The 24,369-nt window shown below is 30.3% G+C and overlaps 1 protein-coding gene across 1 annotated transcript in view; it reads left to right on the top strand.

Annotated features, from left to right (window-relative positions):
* The first annotated feature begins 2,994 nt into the window (after positions 1-2,994).
* Positions 2,995-24,369, top strand: part of LOC148311089 (progestin and adipoQ receptor family member 3) — a 49,196-nt gene continuing 27,821 nt past the window's right edge. Inside the window, exon 1 of the mRNA XM_088257244.1 lies at positions 2,995-3,438. Within this exon, the coding sequence (XP_088113370.1) occupies positions 3,352-3,438 (87 nt within the window). The 5' untranslated portion in view covers positions 2,995-3,351. The remainder of the gene's footprint in view (positions 3,439-24,369) is intronic.

Genomic DNA, 24,369 nt, shown 5'->3' with positions numbered 1-24,369 from the left:
ATGCAATATCATGTGGAAATGACGTCAATCGCGTAACAGCGCTATTTTTGGTTCGCTCTTAAATTCCTCGTATTTTTGGCACTTTAGGAAACACGAGGTTTTGACAACGGAGGTATTCTTTTTCAGCGGTTGTAATTTTCAACAAAATACGCTTGGTCAAATAAAAATTCCACATTTTTAAAATCATCATTAGTTACATGTTGTGCATCATGGTTGAATGTTACCCAGGTTTAATAACATACGTGTTATAATTACGTATTTAATTATTAAAATGCCAGATGATATAAAAGAAACAAAAGTGAAAGTTTAAAAAATTATATCCAAAAGATAACCGAAATATTGATGTGACTACGATTTTTTTAAACATTGCTTAATTTGGTTGCTATTGTCATTAAAAATTCACTTAATGGACTCCTATTTGAATATTTTTCATCTTTATATTGGAACACGGGAAACGCTTCTATTTGAATATGGAAAAAAAGTATATAAGTATGCTGTTGTAAATTGAATTAAAGTAGATGTTAGTTGATTACTGCAGTGCCCAATAGTAATCAACCATATAGAAGATAGAGAGAGAGAGAGAAAAACTACCCTATCAAATTTTTAATTTAATTTAATAAATGGCAGTTGTATGAATAAAAAAATAAGTATTTCACAAAACCAACCTTGATTTTTTTTTTTTTAAAATAGTGCTTGATCAAATTTATCTACTTTGGATTCGTATATCGAACTCACCACACATGAAAACTAAAAAATATGACAAAATAATTGAAGGAGGAAAATGTTTTATTTTAAATTGTATAAATCTGTATTGAATACATAAAGCACATTTTATATTTTATTGATGTTATCATAAGTGTATGATTATTATGTTTCCATTTATGATTTTTTTTAAGTGAGGGTATTTTAAACGTCTCGATATAAAATTATCGTCAAGAGCTTTGCAGCATCTCTCCCGCCCTCTCACCGCGCGACAACCCCTACGACCTCTGGAGAAGTAACAATTAAATTTTAAGTATAATTTAAAAGATTATTTAATTTTTAAGTATTTATCATTTTATGATTAAGTGGATTCAATAGGTAAATTAAATTGAATTACCAATACAAATAAATACGAAAGATTTCAGTTTTTCCTTAAATATGCAGTCTTATACAATAAAATGTGACACCACGAAATTTGTAAAGTGCGAAAATTTCATTCATGTCGCAACATAAAAAAATGCTACCGTCATTGTTTTAATTAATTTCTTAATAAATATTCTTAAAAAATACCTGAAAAAAACCCTATAATTTTCAATAACGTTTTCACCATGCAAATTAATATGACGTACGATTTTGTTCGTAAAATTAGTTGCGTAATTATTCAACACTAATGTTTGCGATTTTAAAATGGTTTGCGTCTTTGCTATTATAAAGTAATGGTGTCAAAAAGCAGCCTCTTTCGATGTGTCAGAAACTAAATACAGCATACTTTCGATTATTCGGGCCTCAACAATGCAATCGAAAAAATGAGTACAAATAATATTTACATTATTTAGTCTCCTGTAAATTTTTATATTTCTCAGATACTTTGTAAGTTTGCAAAATCATCAACGAAATGCTTTTATTATTCCTTGTTTTCTTTAGAATGGAAAATTTATAGCGACTTATGAATTTTATCGTCTACAATTTTCACAAATAAGCAGTTGACAACATAAATATACAACCTAGTACGACTACGAGTGACATTGCTACTATTCTTCTTTTCCTACATGCTAATTCCCTTCCATTTCCTTTCCTAAGTATTTGTAATGTCCATTCTGAGCTACTTCACTCACGTTATTTCTATCGTATCTAAAATTTAATATTTTACTTTTATTTTTTTAATTGTACATAAGTACTTATATGTATATATTTTAATATACTAAGGGACTTAAAATATGTATTATCATATATAAACAAAACATCATTTATACATTATAAAATACTTAGTATGTAATACACATACATCTTTTAAATCACCGAATTTAGAAAATACCCTGATTTTTTTGGAATGTCATTTTAAATGCACATGGGTGTGGGTCACTTTAATTTTAGGAATATTTGGAGATACCACATTTTAAATATGTTGGGAAGAAAAGGTCACCTGCATTCACGCAGTTTTATCCCTTGATATATCGCTCACTCCTTTCAAGAACGTCATAAATGAAAAAACTTGATTTTTCAGGAGAACGTTTTTAAAATTGAAAAGTATAATACAATGTATTAAAAATAAATATGAAGCCACTTACTGAACTTTTTACTATGCAACAGATCTTTTTAGGTAAAATCTGAAGTTTTTTTCTCCATTTGAAAAATATTTATTGTATTTAAAAAAAATAATTAAACCATACCTTTTCATCAAAATGCAAAAACAACATTTTCTGCCCTGTAGCGGGTAAATATAAAGTTTATAATATGCCTCTTTTGCTGGGATATAATACATTTTCTGGGCATTCCGAAAACATGCTCAACTCAAAATTCACGATTTTTGATTTATGACGTTCTTGAAAGGAGTGAGCGATATGTGCGGTATATAATATATCCTAAGTATTTAATTAATTCTTAAAATTTTACGCCTTTTTATTATTTGAAAATAATAACTTGGATTTTCACTTTAAAACTGTAGCTTTAAATAATTATCCTCAACAGTTTATCTATATTTAATTAAATATCGTATTTCACCGGATAATTTATCCTTTCGCTTTTGCGTCAATTTCTCTGTTATAACGCGTCGATCCGTCGAAATCCAAGAAAAACGTAATGATATGAAGAAAAGAAAGGTTAATACAAAAATATTAAAAAAGATCTATTTCATTTCGAGTAGTTCATTTTGATTCATCTATATGGAAATGCATTTTCTATAAATTGGTTTAAAACTCCCGCAAATTACTTTTCAGCTTGTTATTTGCAGACGTATATCATTGCACAAAAGGTTCCGTTTCTCAATGAGTTGATAAACAAGAAACAAGTTTTAGTTCTGAAACAGAATTCGTCGGGAGTTGTTCGTCGCGCGGTTCCGTTTGACGTTCACTTCTCGGAATTTTATTCTTAGTAAATAATATGAAAAGGCAAATCGGCCAATTGAACTTTGTTTTTGAATCTCAATTTTAGTAACATTTTATCAATTCGCCACGCGAACCAATGCCTTTTTATTAATGACAAGTGTTAGTTTTCCTCTTTTGTTAGAACAAACAAAAAACGAAACAACGTAATAATTATTGTTAAGTTGTCTCTGCAATTATGTCAGTTCTATAGAGAACTAAACGTCAGTAGTATTATTTTTTCGCAAATAATTATTTTCTGATAGTTACATAAAAATTAACGGATAAAATGTCAATCACTAAAACAGTCACTAACGAAGTGGAATGTACTGAGGAAATTGACTTTTCTCCATTTGATGGACTTTTTGGGGAAAACGTAAGTAAAGTTTCTTTTTTTTTAACGTTACTTTTCTTTACTGTTAATTGTACTTAATGAAGGAAGAATATAAAAAATAAATAAAAGATACAATACTTCACAGTAGATACCTACATATAATCAGATAATTATGTTTATATTTTTTTAACAAAAAATTTAGTAATATTAGAGTATAGCCAAACACCGAGATATTTTTGTCTACCGGTTTCGAGACGCTCCCGTCTCTTCGTCAGGACAATCACTACAACAGCATGCAAACAATACTACACGTCACTACCATAGCACTATTTACACACTTAACTACATAAAATGTTAATAATTGTATTGAGAATATTACCTATAGATAATTCTGTATCGTATTATGCAAAAATGTATTTTAAATACAGTTTCTTTGGTGTATTATTGTAAAGTGAACTGTAAGGGGCTCAAAAGGGCTTGCACGAGCTCTTTGTTAAATTTGAGCTTGATTGGCAAGCCCCTTATTTAAATTTAAAAAAACAATAAGAAAATACAATGTTTAAACCTATAGCAATAAAACATACTTTTTTTACTCTTTTACAGAATAAATGATATCCATTCATTTTATTATTTTATTTGACGTTTACTTTGTACAATTTAATAGATTATTGATGTTACTATTAATCCTGTTTTGATTTATATTTTTAATGATATCGATTGATTTTTATAAAAAAAAATATATATATATTCCTTAAAAATATTATTGTGTTTGTTTGTCTAATAATTATAATGATCTGCAATTTATTATTTAAATAATGTTTTTTTTAATGTTTACTTCTTCACAAAAACCTAATTTAATTGGGTAAACTGAGAAATCAATTATATTTTTGTGGTAAATATCTACCCATTTGAAAGTGTAAGAGAAATCATACCTAATTCCATGTCGAGGAATGCAGATTGTGAGATAATGACAGAAAGCTGTATTTATTTTTCGATTTATTGTTGTAACATTCAATCGATTTTGCTTTCGTTTTAGAGGCAAAGGTACATATGTATATTTATCTTCAAATTAAAATACCTCCGACCTCTAAGCAGTTTTACGACTTATCACAGTCTAGTTCTGACGTAGCGGTATAAAACGTATCTACACATATGATAATATGTACACAATACACAATATTAACACGAGCGACACAAAAACAACTCCTAATGATGTCCAATGAAAATGAATTATTCAATGCTGCTTTTTTATTAATAAATATGGCAATGCTTTTATTTAACCACTTCATTTTTTTTTATGTAATTCGTTAGAAAAAGTTCCTTTGCTATTTTGACGGTTAAGTACTTTATTTTATGAACATATTAAAATTGTAATTTTTTCAACAGAATATTTACATAATTTATCATCGAGAGCTCTGACAAGCTTTCTTGAGCCTCATTACAATTTATTCACTCGAGCGAGTCAGGGTTTGAAATTCGTTTTTGCAGAGATCCCTTGAGAGGAGTGATCTCATCAAATAAGGATTAAAAAAACTATTTTAATGTAATGGAAATGATTGTATCAAGCCTACTAAAGGAGGACCACTGAAACAGCGATCCAGACACTACTGGAAATGGAAGCGAAATGCACATGCGTAACAATAAAAAAATCCATACACACTACAGAAACCTTTTCGGCACTTTTATTGTCCAAACGACCAATGAATGCGGACGAAACGCGATCGCTCAGACGAATGTGCGGCAAAACTTAATGATGTATGATAAACATTCGAATGGTAAATAAAGAAATAATGCAAGATTGAGATAAGCATTATCGATACAATTAAGAAAGGTGTGTCGTGATGGTCGGGACATGTGGAACGAATTAGTGAGGAAAGAACGGTAATACAAATTTACCAGGCGAATATAGTTGGAAATAGGAGAAAAGGAAGACCGAGGAAGACTTGGCACTATCAAGTATTTCAAATACTCAAATGTGGAGTATGAAGAGATGCATTAATGTGGAAGAGGCGAAGAATGTGTGAAAGGTAGAGTGGTGCGTGTCCCTAAGCGACGTGATGGTTAGTTTTTTGTCCAAATAATTTTTCGCTCGCGTTAAGGGGTTTAACTTTTTTTATTTTTATAAAAAAAACAGCATAAAGACGAAACATAAATTCATAGTACTTAGTACTAAATAATAATAATAAATATGTTAATATATTTAAGTTTATATGGGTACTTGCATATTTTAATATTATCAAAAATGTAAATAAACAATGGTCCAGTTGAGTTATTATGTTTACATGTACTCGTATGTCACAAAAAACATAATAAAATGTCAATTTTCATTGTATAAAAAAAAAATTGACAATGAAACCACTGTATTTCCTTGTTATATGAAAGAGATTTGCATTTCAAATTTAAAGACGTGTGGTGAATAGTTTTTTCACTATTTTATCTCGTATATTTCGAATTGCAATTAATTTTATGATTTCGTTTTGTTTTGTTTGTCTTTATTTTCATTCTTTAAATAAAATTATACTGTACAGTAACACGTTAAATTCATAATACTGCCCATTTTCGATGTAAAAGAACACTGGGCGTATATATGGTAAATAAGTAAATAACAATATCAATAACAAGTAACATAAAATTCAAGAAATCGCAATATCATTTTATTTTATATTTTGTTTCTGTCAATAATGACATAACGCTCACTCCTTTCAAGAACGTCATAAATAAAAAAACTTGATTTTTCAGGAGAACGTTTTTAAAGTTCAAACATAAAATACAATGCTTTAAAAATAAATATCAAGGCACTTATTTAACTTTTTACTGTGCAACAGATCTTTTTAGGTAAAACCAGAATATTTTTTCTCCGTTTGAAAAATATTTAGTATATTTAAAAAAATAATTAAACAATACCTTTTCTTCAAAATGTTAAAATAACACTTTCTGCCCTGTAGCAGGTAAATATGAAGTTAAAAATATGCCTCTTTTGCTGGGATTATAGTACATTTTCTGGGCATTACGATAACATGCACAACTCAAAATTGACGATTTTTGATTTATGACGTTCTTGAAAGGAGTGAGCGATAAGTCAACGTATATAAAATAATACACGCAGTGTTTATTCACGATCATAGTATCTGTTGTCCAAGATCAGATTCTCTACAGCAAAAAGAAAGAAAAAAGTTACTTAATATTACTCGTACCACTATAATATATTATGTACATTTCTACAACTAATTAGAAATACTTCCTAAAAGGAAGTGGATTCTACGAGAACGTATTATTAACAACTAGCCGTCCACATTGTATCGTATGTAATTTCCAAGGATTTTCGATCGGTATTTTTGCTTGAAAAGATGTAACATTATTGTATGTACATGTTATTTTCTTTGGCTGAGTCTATGGTGTCCAAACTTTAGATTTCATGGTCGACAAGTTAGTGCTGTTTTTATAATGATTACTTATCCGTTTGACTCTTAGAATCCAGAGGTCACCTAAGAGGAAGTGAATGCTGTAAATATGTAATATATAACAGGTTGACAGAATATTTTAAAGGAATATTCGCCATTTTATGCAGACTTACCTTCCGGCCAGCAAAAAAAACATTATTTAATAAATAAATAAATATATTCATTATATAAATTCATTACTTCGATTTTATAATCGACTTTAAATTCTTCTACGAACCAAATTATTGTATAAAATATTTTGTACTTTTTAAATACTCGTATTTGTTTTGAAGCTTTTATTATTTGGAATTAGTACATATGATTAAAAAAAATCATATATATATATATATATATATATATATATATATATATATATATATATATATATATATGTAATAAAATACCTAGGTACCTACCTATACATTTTATTAAGTACTTACAAAAAGTACCTACATAAAACAGTTCTACCACCAGATGCCGCATGCGTCGCACAGAATTAAACAAAAGACTTCCGATAATTTTATTAACTGTCAGAATAAGATAGATAGATAGATAGATAGATATAAAAATTATTATAAAGATTAATTAAGAATAAACTTTTATTGTCGTTTCTTTAATTACAAAGCAACACATTGTTTATTTTATTATTATACACCCACTTTACATATTATTTACACTTAATTTTCAAAAGGAAAATATTACCACGTTATAAAACGACAATTTTGTTAATTGGAAATGGATTATGAAACATTAGATGTATTAAAACAATTACTACAATATGTTCGGAGTGAGAGAGAAAAATTAGAAGATGATCAAAGAAAACGATTAGAAGATAGTCAAAGAAGACGTGGAAATTTAAGAACCAGTGATAAAATTAAAAATAAAAATCATGTGAAAAAAATTTCTACAAAATATAAAATAAAATATACTCCAGAAAAGAAGAATTTCGAAGCAGATTGTGTGAGCAGGAATCCAGTATTAGAATCGAAGGAAAATGCAAATGAACAATTAAAAGTTGTAAATTTGGTTAAATTAGAAGATATTTTCAAAGATCAGAATAAAAATGAAGACATACAAATAACACAGAAACAGTGCTTGAAAAATAAAAATAAAGTAGAAAAAACTTCTACGAAAGATAAAATAAAATATTCTCCAGGAAAGAAGAATTTAGAAGTAGATTGTCTAAGTAGGAATCCAGTATTAAACTCGAATGAAAATGCAGATGAACAATTAAAAGTTGTAAATTTGGTTAGATTAGAAGATACTTTAAGAGGTCAGAATAAAAATGAAGGAATTCAAAAGATAAAAACAAATGGATTGAAAAAAAACTGTGTCTACTTTAAAAGGGTCAAGAAGAAAAAAAAATAAAAAAAAAAAAGAAAGGAAAAAAAAGAACGGAAAAAAAAGAAAGAAAAAAAAAACAAGAAAGAAAAAAAAAGAAAAAAAAAGAAGGAAAAAAGAAAGAAAGAAAGAAAAAAAAAAAACTTTATCATATCACTAAGCTTATACCAGTCCCTTCACTACAAGAAGATGTTACGGAGGACGAGTGAAAATTTTACTATGAATTTTCATCCCCAAGGGGGGAGATGTAATAAAATACCTAGGTACCTACCTATACATTTTATTAAGTACTTACAAAAAGTACCTACATAAAACAGTTCTACCACCAGATGCCGCATGCGTCGCACAGAATTAAACAAAAGACTTCCGATAATTTTATTAACTGTCAGAATAAGATAGATAGATAGATAGATAGATATAAAAATTATTATAAAGATTAATTAAGAATAAACTTTTATTGTCGTTTCTTTAATTACAAAGCAACACATTGTTTATTTTATTATTATACACCCACTTTACATATTATTTACACTTAATTTTCAAAAGGAAAATATTACCACGTTATATATATATATATATTTATGTGTATAACATAACATATAAGTGTTCAGAATCCTCTTACGCGTATAAGCTGCGAGAATATTTTTGCATTCTTCTTACATATTTATGATTTGAGAACAATTCACGACAGATTTTGTACTTTGGAATGGAAATAAGAAGAAACTTCTATGTTTAAATTGACAACAGAATTAAATTATAATATTTTTGGAGTTATTATAAAATTGTTCTACGTCTTGCAGTGTTATTTTTATCAGAATACTTATTTACATCGTCATTCTGATAATGTATGCCGATAGAATAACGAAGATATTCAATCGGACAGTTCTATAATTTATTGATTTAATTTAGATTAATTGATTCCAATTTGGTGACAATAAGTAAGTTCAAACATAAACATATATACATAACATATCGAAACATTAAGTTTTTTTTCAGAATTCTTAATTACATATCTACAGGATTATCAAGATACTTTTAAAATACCTACCTTTCTACTTTCATATGCCCTAACTATTATATTAGTAGAATTATCAAAATTGAAGAGCATATGTTTCAGCGATAGCGACAAGTTTGTCGCATTGTAAAATATTGGTTAGTTAAATTAATGTGCCGAGATACAGTGTGAAGGAACAAAAATAATTTTTGTACGAATCAGATAAAGGTGCATTGGGCACCCCATCGATCATTCAATAAATGCAGGCGCGGTGATCAGTCGAAAATAATTTATATAGATAAAAATGTAATTGTCCGATTATTCAAAATCTTAAATCTCCTTAAGATATTCACCGATTTCTTAAAACTGTTGATATACCGTTGCTTTTGAATATGTGTGTGCTTTTATGTATGTACATGTGATAGGTATTTTTATCTGTGGTAAAAACATGTTTTTTTTATTTTAAAACAGATTTTTTTACAACAATTGCAGCACCATCTGTTGAACGTTACAGAAACACATGCGAATAAGAAACATTTCACAAGGCAGAGCGCATGCTTCTTAACAGCTTTTGTCACTTAGCGTTTTCCATATTTTCGATCGCATTATTATTTCATATAATTTTAATATTAATGGCATAAAAAACATTGTGAAAATAAGCATATTAATTAATTAATAATTAATTCAGACTGAGCCACAGCAACGCGTTGCCGGGTGCAGAAAGTATTAAATAAATTTAAAAAAAAAACCGTCATACTCGTGCGATGCTATGAAGCTTAACAGCTTTTGTCACTTAGCGTTTTCCATATTTTCGATCGCATTGTTATTTCATATAATTTTAATATTAATGCCATAAAAAACATTGTGAAAATAAGCATATTAATTAATTAATAATTAATTCAGACTGAGCCACAGCAACGCGTTGCCGGGTGCAGAAAGTATTAAATTAATTTAAAAAAAAACCGTCATACTCGTGCGATGCTATGAAGATTTTTTTAGTTATTTAATGGTACGTTTAAAAAAATCATAAAATTTACTAAATACATATTAAACAACTGTATAACACAGATTTCTTATTAAATTAGATTTCTAATAAAAAAACAAAACATTCTTTCATATGCAGGATTACGTACGAATAAAAAATATCGTAATCTCCAAATCGTTACTTACCCATATCTCTATCATTTTTTTTCGTTACAATCGTGAACATGCTCGTTCAATTTAGTATGTAGATTGTAGATGTCAGTGCCTTTTCGTGAATTTGAGGTTCAATGTACACTCAATAAACAACAATAATAACTGGAGATTGTGGTTTAGTTTCCATCATGAGGAAAAGTATAAAAGTTACGCGTAGCTAGCTCCAGGCGAGACGCGTCGCGCGAGGTCTCCAATACACGCAGAACCCGCGCAGAAAAGTATAAAAAGGCTGCATTGATTTCATACCTTTTTATGCATGTTCCACGAAAATGGGTACTTCTGTACTCATACATGAAACCACACAATGAAAGCATGATTATTTACAGTTAAATATTTTAAGTACACTTGGGTCTGTTTTTATACGGATCTTTTTTATGCGATTTTGAAGTTATACGATTTTCAAATGTAATGGAACCTATCCCTTATATTTGTATGTAGTTCAAGTCTTTTTTTATGCGAATCTGCATTAAAAAAATCTAAAATTTAGACTTGTGCTGGTTATAACCGTTAAAGTGTGATTGTGTCACTGGCACAAGGATAAGCTCGAATCTCACATCGTATTCATGAGGTACTTTACTGTAAAAAACAGAAAAAGCACTTGTAATTTGGATTGAAGGTGTATCTAAAAAACGATTTCCCATATGTGGATATGTAATTAAAGAAAAAGCTCGTCTGTTTTTATTTTTATGATTTTTTAAAAACCTTTTTTATGTGATCTTTGGTTTTAAAAAATAATGGAACCCATCCCCAGTTTTGCATGTAGTTCAAGTCTTTTTTTGTGCGAATTTTTTATGCGACTCCCCTTAGCGGAATTTTTTTATGCCACTTAAAAAAGTTAAATTGAAATTAATATAAAATATTGTAGCATTATTAATAGTAGGCTCGTGATGCATGTTTATTGGTGTATTCAAATTATAAGTACCTACTTATTGCAAGTACTTGTAGTATTTGTAGGAGTTAATAAAACTCAGTACGAAATAATATAATTCATATTATTTTTTATCGGCTGTATAAAATACTCTACCAGTTTAGTAATCTAACCCAAATTTTGGAAACCTGTTTCTTTCTTTTCATATCCACGTCTATTAGCGCGTTGGTCATCTCTTCCTTGACAACAACGCTATTTTTCGTTTGCAAACAATTATTTCTATACTCAATCTATGTCATTTAGTAGTCATTACTGGCATCTGTCAATTGCTGTATTATACATAATAGATAATCCATGAATAACAGAAGAGCAAAGTATTTCTTTGTTTGTAATGAGGAAACGCAAGTGTAATCGGGCATCTTTGTCTCTGCTTTATTTGTATTCTTCAATAGTGTCAGTTTGCCATTTTGTTGAATAAATGTAATTATTTCTTATTGCAATTAAAAATGAGCGACTGTGCAAGTACTCGTAAGCAATCAGGTAGTTATGATTTATTATTATCGTCACGTTTTTGAAGGAGGTCAACATACTTCTAGTTACTAGCTAGTATATCTCTCTACAATGAATATCTCTATTTCAACTCTACGCTACCTTTACAATTACATTGGTATACAACGTTGAATTTTAGTAGAAAATCATCGATGATTTCCATTATATCCATTGTACCATATTTGAGCTGCTTTATAATCTGTTTAAAAAATACACTGAAATAAGAAAAAAATTATATTTAAATTTTTGTGAAGCTTAAAGTTTGTCGCACAAAATAAATTAAAGGTTTACTAAAATAAATATATAGCTTTGAGAAGTCTCAAACGATTGTAATATATAAAAAAATATGGTTAACGTATGATTAAAGTTCTTATGTTTTTACAACCAATTTAAGCGATTAAAAATCCAAAATGAACTCGTATCACAATTTCCGTCTTACGAAATTCTTTGCAGGTTGAATTACACTATTCAGATTACACATACACCTACATACATACGTACCTACATGTATTTATATTACTTAAATATACATACTTAGTTACTTCCATATCTGTATTTCTAACATTTGTTATAGGTGAGGGTACTAGTTAAAATTAAATGATCGTAAAATTTAAGATTTTGTTGTTGCCCGGGGTCAGTATCGTGGAAACTTTCTCGGAGTTTCTAGGTTCGAAGCACTTTACCACAACTTGAATCCTATCTTACAATCAACCTGATGTAGCTTGATTGAAAAAAGTATTCTTCTTCTTCTTCTTTTTTTTGAAGATTCCTAGGATCTCTAAGGTCGCTCTTGGGATGTTGACTCCCAGCTATCTTTCCACCTTTTTGGAGGTCTGCCTGGGGGTCTGCGTCCTTCAAAGATTCCTTGAAGGGCGATACATGGAAGTACTTGAAAATAGTAATTATTTAAAATATTGATTTTATTTATTTTATAATGACGCTATTTATAGGTATCGATTAAGTACAGTTGTTGGGAAAATTGCCCTATCGGGTGGGATTTCTGCTAACTGTAACATAATAACAGTAGGTACTTATCCATACCGAAATGATGTGTAGGATATTGCATCGGATCGACGTGGATAAAACCTGGTCATCGAATATATGAAGGCAGGGGAATTAGTTCTTCGCTCCAGATTCTTGAATTTAGAAAACGGAATAATTTTGACGATCAAACAAAATCTATCATTCTGATGAAAAGAACTTTGATTACTATGCAATAAAGTTGTACAAACTGCTTCTATTATCTATAAAGTCATTAAAAATATAAACTAAATATAAATGTCCTATTCACTATTGGATAATGGAAGTGAGCAGATCTGAAACAGATCGCATTTCATTATAATTTTATTTTAAAAATACACACACCTTAAATTTGAATTTATTTTTATTTTTGTATTGTATTTTCTGTCCATGCCTTATTTTCTTCCCAAAGACCTTCTAATAACCACAAATATCGATCGGATCAATCCTCATAAATGTTGAATATAAAATGAAAGTCAAGAGTAAAATCAATTTCATATTAATAAATCGCATGTGTTAGAATATCTACAACTAACAGAAACCTAGAAAACCTCATTTGTATGAATTTAAACGTACCAGAATAGGTAGAATAGGGAAAAAGTTTTGAATATATTAATATTTGTTTTAAAAGAAAAAAAATGAACAAAACAATTTTTTATTTTTAAGTTTATTTATAATTCTACATAAAAATATCTCAATTCGTTAATTTCCTTAAGTAATCATATACGTATTGTTTTTCGGGTTATATAAGTTATTTGTCTATTTTATTTTGAATAATGTTACATAAATTAATTGTAAAGCTAAATTTCTATTAAAAAACATAGCTTTAACTTTTTTGGTATTAAAATTTTAAATTCACAACAGGCGAATAATACAAATTGTTACTAATAATTTAAACTGGTGAAAACATAAAAATAACCGGTGGAAATTAATTTATGTAAAATATATTTTTTAACCTAACATAAATGATTTTATATTTTATAATAAATTTAATAACACTATTTGTTTTATCGCAACAAAATTATGATGTTGGTTTTTCAGCTAACCGTTTCCTCCCCGAGAATAATTAAAATTACAAAAAATTAAGAAAGGCTTAGAAACCAGTCGATATTTTAACTACGTTTTAAAAATGTGAACATGCTGATTTTTAAGTTGAAAGTTAATTTGTAATATTGTATTGTATAAACGTCAAAACTATCTAAAATGATTACATTTATTTATAATTATTATTTATTTAATTTCATTATAAGTATTTCATGATACACGTAATTACAAATCACAAAAATGTGCCCTCAGTGAGTTTTCCAGTGCCGAGGGCACATCGACAATATTTATTTATGTCATGCAATCAAATGCGTCATGGCCGAATGACACGATCTATTTCAGATCTACCCACTTTCATTATCCATTAATAAATAACTCTTCTATATTAAGTTAATTTTTTTATTGACTTTATAGATAATGAAAGCAGGTTATACACAAAATTATGAGGCAAATATGGTTAGTAATAGAAGCAGAGGAAGACCGAGGAAAACTTGGCATGATCGAGTACGTCAAATACTTTAAGGTAATCTGGTCAGGAGTCGGAATAATCAGCGGGTATGTATGAAGAGATGCATGAATGTGGAAGAGGCGAATATTGTTCGCAAAGGCAGATTGGTGTGGCGTTCTTTTCTCTCTGCCTACCTCTGCGGGGGAGTGTCGTGATGGTTAGTTAGATATATATAATTTTTATTTCTAGTTTTATCTTAACTGTTTTAGAAATCATGGCCCATTACCGGGCATCAACCCAAGTAGGTACCTTTCTCTTGCTGATGCTAAAAAAATACCATCACACACAGATGCAATAATGAATTCTTTAATATACAGATATTTCACACACATACATCTCTGTTGAATCGCGCGAGATACCAACTTTCTCTTCTTCGTGAGCGCGAACGGCTGTAGTTGGAGCAAAAATCTTATGTAAATCATATATACATATTTTAACGTCAACTCTTTACTTACGAAAATATTTAAGTAAATTAGACCAAAAAAACAAATTATCTTAAGTATTTACTAGTCATTTTCACGCTAATGTTTATTTTAAGGTAATATTTACCTTAGGTGTAGGGCTATTGAAAGCTGTCCCAACGCATTCCCAGATCTGATCCCCAGAAGTATTTAGGCTTCCTGACAGACCTTCTCTTCATCAGCATCAAGCAATTTTTTTATAACTAAGTTTGGAAATTTATTGAAAATGTGAAACAAAATAAAATCGTATCCCGATTTTACTGTGAATTTACATTTAAAAGCTTTCAATATCATTGTCACTGCCAATCAAAATAAATAAGTTTGTAAATCCACCACAAAATTTTCTAGAAGTAGGTACCCAAGTAGAAGTAGTAAATGTAGGGCTGATTTCATGTGACAGGTGCCGTGGCGTACTTGGGTAGACGCTCGAATGCGAAACTGGCGTCGCGGGTTCGATTCCCGTCAATTGCAAAATAAATTCAAGATAGATTTATTTTCACTTGGCCTGGGTGTTTGTGATGTATTTTTCACAATTACTCCTTACTATCCTACCTGCAGACAAGCCTCTAAAAACAGAGTCTTTACGGGTTATTCCTTTAAAAAAATGTATTTAACGATCAAGATAATATTGCTTCTGCTTCTTTAAAATGCAGTGTCCTATGAACCATCGGATAAGGGTTGAAAAAGTTGAAAATTGTTGCATAAAGAACTCTAAAATATAAATGATGGGATTTTAAAACTAGTAGACGTTCATGAATTAATAATTAGATTTTTTTTTGCATGTTTTGAAATCAAATTTTTCAAATCATGCAGCATTCGTAAGTAGGGGAGAGTGCCCATGGATGGGACGTTTTTGATTTTGCCTCTCTAGTTCTTCTCTGTAAAATAAATCACAAAAAGTAAACGTGGTTTCTCTTTATTCAATCTTTTAGCTACAAATATGCCATACTTTGTTTTCTAAAAAAATTAACCTAACTGCCTGAAAAATCGATTTCAAATAATGTCCTAAAATGTCCCATTCATAAACACCTTCCCATGAGAGGGACACCAGTATACCAGGAATGGGACATTAATTAAAATGCTAGATTGATGGGATAATTATGTTTTAAAACGAAAATCATCTGTAGACACTTTCGTATATTACGTAGACACATGTAAAAGAAATTTTATTAAACGTTTTTGCAACATTTTTGGCAAAAAAAGTTCAGATATCTTAATATTCCACAATTTTCATGGGCCACGAAATTTACATTTAAGCCATTACATAAAACTGTATTGATATTCTCCTTCACATATGTGACACTTATTATCCTCCTTTCTTTTTGTTTTTGTCAGTGATACACCTTCTATTTCAACTGATTTATCTGAACCTCTGTCATCACTCATTGAAATATTTTGTTGAAAACTGAGTTTTTTTAAAAACTCTTTTAGCGTAAGGCTTATTTTTTGCTCTATCTATAGGTTTTCATTTTTCATTCTTCAATAATTGTATTTTCAAAAACGTGTCCTTTTCTGAAGTGTCAGATATTATACTTGATTTCCCCTTACTGATTTATTTCTGTACTGTAGAACATATTCTTCCAGCTGAATTTAAATACGTGGAAAGTATTTCTTCTCGCTTCAGACTAAACTAACTAAAAAAACTAACTTACTATCACGCCGCTTCCCCGCAGGGATAGGTAGAAAGAATAGAACGCCACACCACTCTGTCTTTGCAAACATTATTTTCGCCTCTTCCACGTTCATGCATCTCCTCATACATACCCGCCGATTGTTACGACTCCTAACCTGACCACTTTCAACTATTTGGCTTACCTGATCGTGCCATGTTTTTCTCGGTCTTCCTCTGCTCCTTTTTCCAATAACATTCGCCTAGTAAATTTGTTTAACCGTTCTATCCTCACTCATTCGTTCTACATGTCCAAACCATCTCAACACATTTTTCTTAATTTAATCGATTATTTATTGACTTGGCGTTGCTTATCTAAGCTTTGCATTCCTTCCTTATTTCACTATTCGAACATCTATCATACATCGTTTTGTCGCACATTGTTCTGAGAGATCGCATTTTGACTGCATTCAGTCTACTTTCATCCTTATTTTGCCAACTCCATGTTTCACTTCCATACATTAGAGTTAGAACCAGGACTCTGTTATGCACTGCCAGTTTAGATTCCGCTGATAGGCTCTTTTATTTCCTATCAGCCTTTACTTGTTTGACATGTCTATAAAGAGAAGATTTTCCTATTGCATATGTCTTTGCAACCGACCTAATATTTTGCTTTTATTTAAAACCTCTTCTACAGAAGCTTCAATTGGAACGTTGGTGATTGATGGTTGGTGAACGATGGCGTGTTTTTGGCATTATAACCTAAAAACAATATAATGTTTACAATGCGTGTAATACAAACGAGTACAAACGATTTTTAATGTAAATTAAAAGTATTCGCCATGAATGGGACAATTTTCCCTTGAGTGGGACCGTCCCATTCATGATCACTGCGCGCGTCCCATTCAAGGAAATGCGTGATTTTTAGAAAAATAAATAAATCGATACATTTATGCTAAAGTAAATTTGATGAAACATACTTTATAATATCCTGAGAGAACCAACTTAAATAATTGTATATATGAATTGCAGCACTTATCATAACCTATATGTACAAACAAATTCAAATTGCAGTACATAATTTACTTTTTGACGCAAAAAAAATGTAACACGTCTTACTCGCTTCACTGTCAGTCGAGAACTGAGGTTTGAGGATTAATCTGTCTAATATCGTAGCGTTCATGTTGGGTAATTTTTAATTTTTTTTTGTAACAATAGTTTGGGCTGGAGGACGATTGTCCCATTCATCCTCTGTCCCACTTATGGGCACTCTCCCCTACTATGTCTATGATACAATCTTGTTCGTTGTGCGCGTGTGGAGAGGAGGATGAGACTGCTGACCACATATTTTTCAACTGCCCCTTACTCCCTAACCTCGAGTTCATTCAGGACATTCGGTCGGAGGGTTTGTCCTTCCCGCTGAATGTCCAACACCTATTGTCAATCAACTCCAAAAATGTTAACGGTGCGATCATTAAACATATAAAAAAGTATGGCAAAAGCGTGTGACCCAAAAAAAAAAAATTGTTTAAGTAAAATCACTAGTATGGCAGGTATCACACAAAATTGGGTGCTTTGCCAAAAAAAAATGGTACAATCTTTGAAAATACTATGCTGCAATGTCTCCCAAACGCCTCTCAATTTGGCAAAGAAATTGATGATGAAATAATATTTATTTTGTATTCGTTTTCAATAATATCATTACGAAATACAGTATAAAATACCTGCTGTATTATCTGTATCCCATAGTATAAAAATGAATGCTTATATTATTAGGAAACTTTATGAAGAAATGCAACAAGATTTTGAATGAAAGAATGAACAAAGTGATCTTTTTTGTTAGCGAGTAATTCTACTTGCAAACTTCATTAATAATAATAAATAATAAAACCCTTACCGCACCCCAATGGTGCATAGGGCACTGCTTCATATAAACGCAGTGTTATCTCGATCGTTTACACATGAAGGAAAGGTGATCAGCCCTCCACTTCAGGTACCAGTACAGTGTAATATTGAATAAATATTAGAGTGAAAAAATCATTTATATTTATTAAACCCCCCTGGGAATCGAACCCGGGACCTCCAGAATGGTAGCCGAGCATGCATTACACTACGGAGGCGGACATTAAACAAAATTAATATAGGTACGAAAATTTTAGTGTTTTATTTTTGTTATTTTACTAGCCGTACTCAGATACGCGTTGTTGTGGCTCAGTCTGATTAAATGAAAAAAAAAGAAAATCGAAAGCACACAATTTTTTAAATGTTTTTTTTTTTTTAATGCTAGTAAGGCAATGAAAATGTTAAAAATATGACACGACAATGCAATTGAAAGTAATAAAATTTTTAAGATACAGCAGGTGTCAAGACGCAAGCTGTCCGCCATTTGCAATGTTTAGTATTGTGTGGGTTGCTGTTATGTTTAACAGATGGCGCCATATTTTGGTTAAAAAGTTGTTATTCAGAATATGTTGTTTCCCTATCACACCTATAAAAAAACGCGTATGTAACGTTGTGTAGAAATTTCAAACATTTGTTAAATATCTTTGGGACGTATTTAATGTGTGAAAATTTACATTTTGAGTTTAGATAGATTCAAATAAGATTTATTTTTTACCGATAAGGATACCAACTAACTAACTAACTAACCATCACGCCGCTTCCCCGCAGGGGTAGGCAGAGAGAATTGAACGCCACACCACTCTGTCTTTGCAAACATTCTTTGCCTCTTCTACATTCATGCATCTCCTCATACATACCCGACGATTATTACGACTCCTGACCCGGCCGCTTTCAAGTATTTGACATACCTGATTGTGCCAAGTTTTCCTCGGTCGTCCTCTGCTTCTTTTTCCACATTATTTTACTACATTCGCCTCATAAATTTGTTTAACCGTTCTTTCTTCACTCATACGCTCCACATGTCCAAACCATCTCAACACACCTTTCTTAATTTTATCGATAATTCTTATCTCAGCCTTACATTCTTTCCTTATTTCATCATTCGAACATCTATCAAACATCGTTTTGCCACACATTCGTCTGAGGGATCGCATTTCGACTGCATTCAGTCTGCTTTCATCCTTCTTTTGCCAACTCCATGCTTCGCTTCCATACATAAGGGTTGGAACCAGAACTCCATTCAGATAATGAGATCTGCTATTTCCTTATCTGTGGCATATAAGCGAAACGTTACATTGCATTTCCAAAAGGTATAAAGCGAAGTGTAAAGATGAAATAAAAATATAATCAAATAAATTATATTTAAATGTCATGTAAACTTGACATGTTACGTTAACGAGAAGATAATATGTATGGACGTTAGAATCAAATTGGAAGTATTATGATGAGGTAGATTAATAGTTTAATTATTCTCAAACAACTATTAGAGAAAATTTAAGTGAAGGGGATTAATTAAATTACACGTTTAATATAATATTATCGCTATCATGCCATTCACTGGTTAAAAATAGTATGCACAGTTTAAAAAAATAGGATATAATGGAACTTTTTATATCTACATCACGAAAAAACTCTCTTTTACCGTAATATATAATAATTTAAGTTTTTTTTTTCTTAATTACCAAACATTGAAAAAAGGAGACATACCATCACGCCATCACGCAGGGGTGGGTAGAGAGTAAAATAGTCACATCTATTTGTCTTTGTAAAAATTCTTCGCCTCTTTCACATTCATGTATCTCCGCATACTATGCGGAGATGTCAACATAAAAAATGTAACTCCTAAATGGACAAAATCCAAATTCGTGGACAAAGATTTGGACACACTCAAAATATTGTGAACTGTTGATTGAATGGTTTCTAATATATCTATCTTACAACTTTAAAGGCAATGAGAAATTCATTTTTCTTGGCATTTTACTTTTACTTCTGCATACTTAAAAATAAATTTAAAAAAAACTTTTTGTTTATAACAACTCTCTCTTGATTCTTGACTTATTTATTGTGTGGTAATGAAAGTACTGGGCGATCCGATAATACTATAATGGAACTTGACTCTACATTCAGGTCAGTAACGTAACCATGAAAATTTTAAATATTTTTGTGTTTGTTTTTGATGTATGAAAAAGTTTATGGATTCTTTAATTTGGACGTTTATGGATTTTTCTCAAAATGTACGAGCGTTTATGGATTTTTCTCAAAATGTGCGAATAAATTGTATTCAGAAATTTTCATTAATTGATTCGGCGGTCAGTTTGTGGTAAAATCTATCCATTTTCAATTTAAAGTTTACATAGTACATAAATACTGCTCTTTCTTAAAATCTGTTGTGACACGTGTTTCGATGCATTCCGCATCATTTTCAAACGCCGTATGTTACGGTGTTTTAAAATGAAAAAAAAATGTGTATGAAAATATGAGCTGCTTGCGGTATTATTTATTATAATTAATATTTAAATAATATTTGAATTTATAAGATAACTATTAAGAGTGTGTTAAAAAAATATATGTTTTTATATAAAACTAACGTTTTTCTCTTCTCCCGTATTTAGATCGTATTGTATTATATTATTTTGTAAAAACAATCTATAAGTACAGGACAATATGAGCTACTAGAGCTATTTTTTTTATTGGAAATGAGGTATATTTAAGTATTATTTGAATTCGTTATATTTTCAAGAGCGTGTAAAAAAGATGTATTAAAAAAACTAAATATTATCTTTCTAAAAGTTGTGTTTTGTCCGACTTCGCCCGTATTTGAATAGTATTATACTATATTATTTTTTGATATCTCATCAAAGATGAAGAAGAATATGGAAGTCTGGGCATTTACGGGGCTTACGACCGTCATAGGCTGGTTTAAGTGATCACTTTACACACGTGTAACATTCACCAATTCTACCCATTATTGACAACCACACTACTCAAATTCTTGGAAGTTCTATATATATGAACCAATTTAGAAACATTGTTCATGAATCACTAGAACTTCACTAGAGACATCTATTGGTGAGATGTAAAGAAGCTTTTTATTAAGCAGAAACTCTTATATTATACTATACTATGTATTATACTATACTGTATTTTAGAAACAGGCTAACAATAAGTTCCAGATAATATGAGCTACTTAAGGTATTATTTATTATAAATTAGTTATATTTAAGTAATATTTGAATTCATAATACTTGAATCAAGAGCGTATTTAAAGACTTATTAATTAAATTAAAAAAGCGTTTTTACCAGACTTCAACCGTGTTTAAAAAGTATTGTATGGTATTATTTTATAGAAATAGTATAACAATAAGTTTCTGACAATATGAGTTACTAAAGGTATTATTTATTAAGAATTAGTAATATTTAAGTAATATTTTAATATGTGTATAAATATTTGCCATGCATTAAGTAAAATATCAACGCATTAGTTGAATAGCGTACGGTGTGTAGCAATTTCGGCAGTAGGTACTACATTAAAAGTGAAACTTACGCCTGAGGCTATTAAGTTTGTGAGCAGTTGGAAAAATGATTTAAGCAATACATTTCGAGAATGATTTGATCAGAAAACGTCAATGAAATATTTGCATCTTGACCAGAAGAAGGCTCATTGTAAAAGGTAATGATATAATCATCATATTATTTTTTGACATCTCATCAAAGATGAAGAAGAATATGGAAGTCTGGGTATTTATCATGAACCAATTTTGAAATATTATTCTTGAATCACTAGAACTTCACTAGAGACATCTATTGGTGAGATGAAAAGAAGCTTTTTATCTAGGAGAAACATACTAATAAAAGAGTTTTCTGGAGATAATCCAGATTTTGTGAACAAGTATTTGGACACACTCAAAATGTTGTAGATATATTAATCGTTCGCCAAGGGGCGAATTAAAACGGAAAATAAAGGGATTTTTATATCATTATCTTATAGAACAGAACTTGTCAACAGAAAATCTTTATAAATATTACCTTTTTCTCTCTTTTTATTTTTCCTTCCTTATTATCATCAATTTATGTTTTATTAATGTTCAAGTAAGAACTATCTAACCTTTGATTGCTAACAGCTATATATATGGTATCAAAGGGTTTGATCAATATCACTAATCTGTTTTTGGTTGGTTGGAAGATATCACTCTTTGGCAATAAGCCCGCAAATGTACTTACTTCTTTTTTGTACATGAATTTTAAATAAGTAAGTGTACTTAAACTTATTCCGCCTTTTTCAAATACATTTTTTTGTGTTTCTATATGTCTCTCATTCATTTCTATATTGTCAGAGATTTTCACTCTAATATTTATTCAATACTACCTTAGGCTGGAACCTGAAACGCCGAATTGATCACCTTGCCTTCATGTAAGTATCGACCAAGATAACACTGCATCAGTACGATGCAGTGCCCTTTGCAGCATTGGGTGTGGATAGGAGTAACATAGTCTCTGAAAAAATGATGGAAAAACTAACTTTTTTATGTCTATAATTCAATCAATATTTTAATTTAATCCAAATTCGTTCCACAGAAGTCAAATATAAGTCATTTTTCTTGAAAGGGTTTTTTTTCTTGAGAGTGGGTTTTTCCCGTAGAAATTTTAGATAACGGGAAAATACTTCAGGAATATACTTGTCAAATGACACGCATGCAAATAAGGATTGACTTAACGGAAATTATAGTATAATATATTAATTTATATAACATATTTTCTCACAGTGAAACTCAGTCATAACTACAAGTCATAACGCCATAATATTTGCATTAGTATAAAAGATTCCAATATTAGGTTGCATAATAAGCTGTCGTCAATATAACTCGTCTTTGACGACACAGGCGCAAACGAGAGAGGCTGGCATGATAGATGAAGTAGTCTTTCTAGACATGTTATTATTTTAATTACACACCTTCTAGCAATAAAAATGAGATGAAAAACATTGAACTTGAATTCGAGCAATTACAAAAATCGTAGGCTTGTATCAACATTTTAATACATATATTAGAAATCTTTATAAACCACGTGGTGAGTTTATCTCAAATTTAATGTAACGTGATTTTTAAGTAGGTACCTGGTTAAAACTCTCTCCTTTCACTTTGCGTCTGTATATTAGTTAGAGTTATTTCATCTCTACCTGTCGTATGAAATGTAATCTGCCTATATTATTTACTGAACTTTTGATATCATGTTAGGTTTTATTATTTGGTTTAGTCAATATTATTTGAACTTCAAACTACAATGGAAAGCAGCTAAACTTGATTAAGTTTTATCGCCTTTGGTAATTTATTAGGGTAGCCAGTAGAGATAGGTAGTAAGGTAAGCTGGTACTACACACTAGGGTAGGCAGTAGAGTTAGGTAGTAAGGTAAGCTATGTACTATTTAGTAAGGTAGGGTAGATACTGGGTGCGTTTTTATATGTCAAGCGGGTAAGTTAGGATAGGCACTGGTTTTCTGCGTAAATGAAATGCACACCCCCGGTGGTCAGCACGTTTGGCTACCGCGCTGGAAATCCCGGGTTTGATTCCCAGGGGGGTCAAAATAAATATACGTGTCGTACGTCAATTAACGGCGCTTAAGCGTCATGTCTTTTGAAATGTTAAACATTTTAAGTACGGCGTACAAAAACGAAAATTCCAAATACGTAATGATTGTTTTCCACACCAGAGCTGTCCAAACATTTGTGCGGCCCGCGAAGTGTTTTTGATCTACCATAAATATGTAATTTTTCCTTTTACACAATTTATTTCGTAACATTACCTCATTTGTATGGGATCCCAAATAAATTAATGAAACATTTCTTTAACATTTGAGCGTGTGCAAATATTTCTTTATTTACTGATTTGGCGTTTAATTTGTAGAACTCCATTTTAATTTATGTATTAATTTTAAATCAAACACAGATTTTTTGAGTGTACTAACTTGTATTTTATTAACAAAAACACATAAAAAATTATATTGTGACAATTGTTTCGCCTTCTTAGGGCATCATCAAACGAA

This window comes from Brachycentrus maculatus, unplaced genomic scaffold (genome assembly GCF_059751285.1).
Source record: "Brachycentrus maculatus isolate JH-2025_06_01 unplaced genomic scaffold, ASM5975128v1 h1tg000077l, whole genome shotgun sequence".
NCBI classification, from domain to species: Eukaryota; Metazoa; Arthropoda; class Insecta; order Trichoptera; family Brachycentridae; genus Brachycentrus; species Brachycentrus maculatus.
The sequence above is the reverse complement of the archived record's forward strand: the minus strand, read 5'-3'. Positions and strand labels throughout refer to the sequence as shown.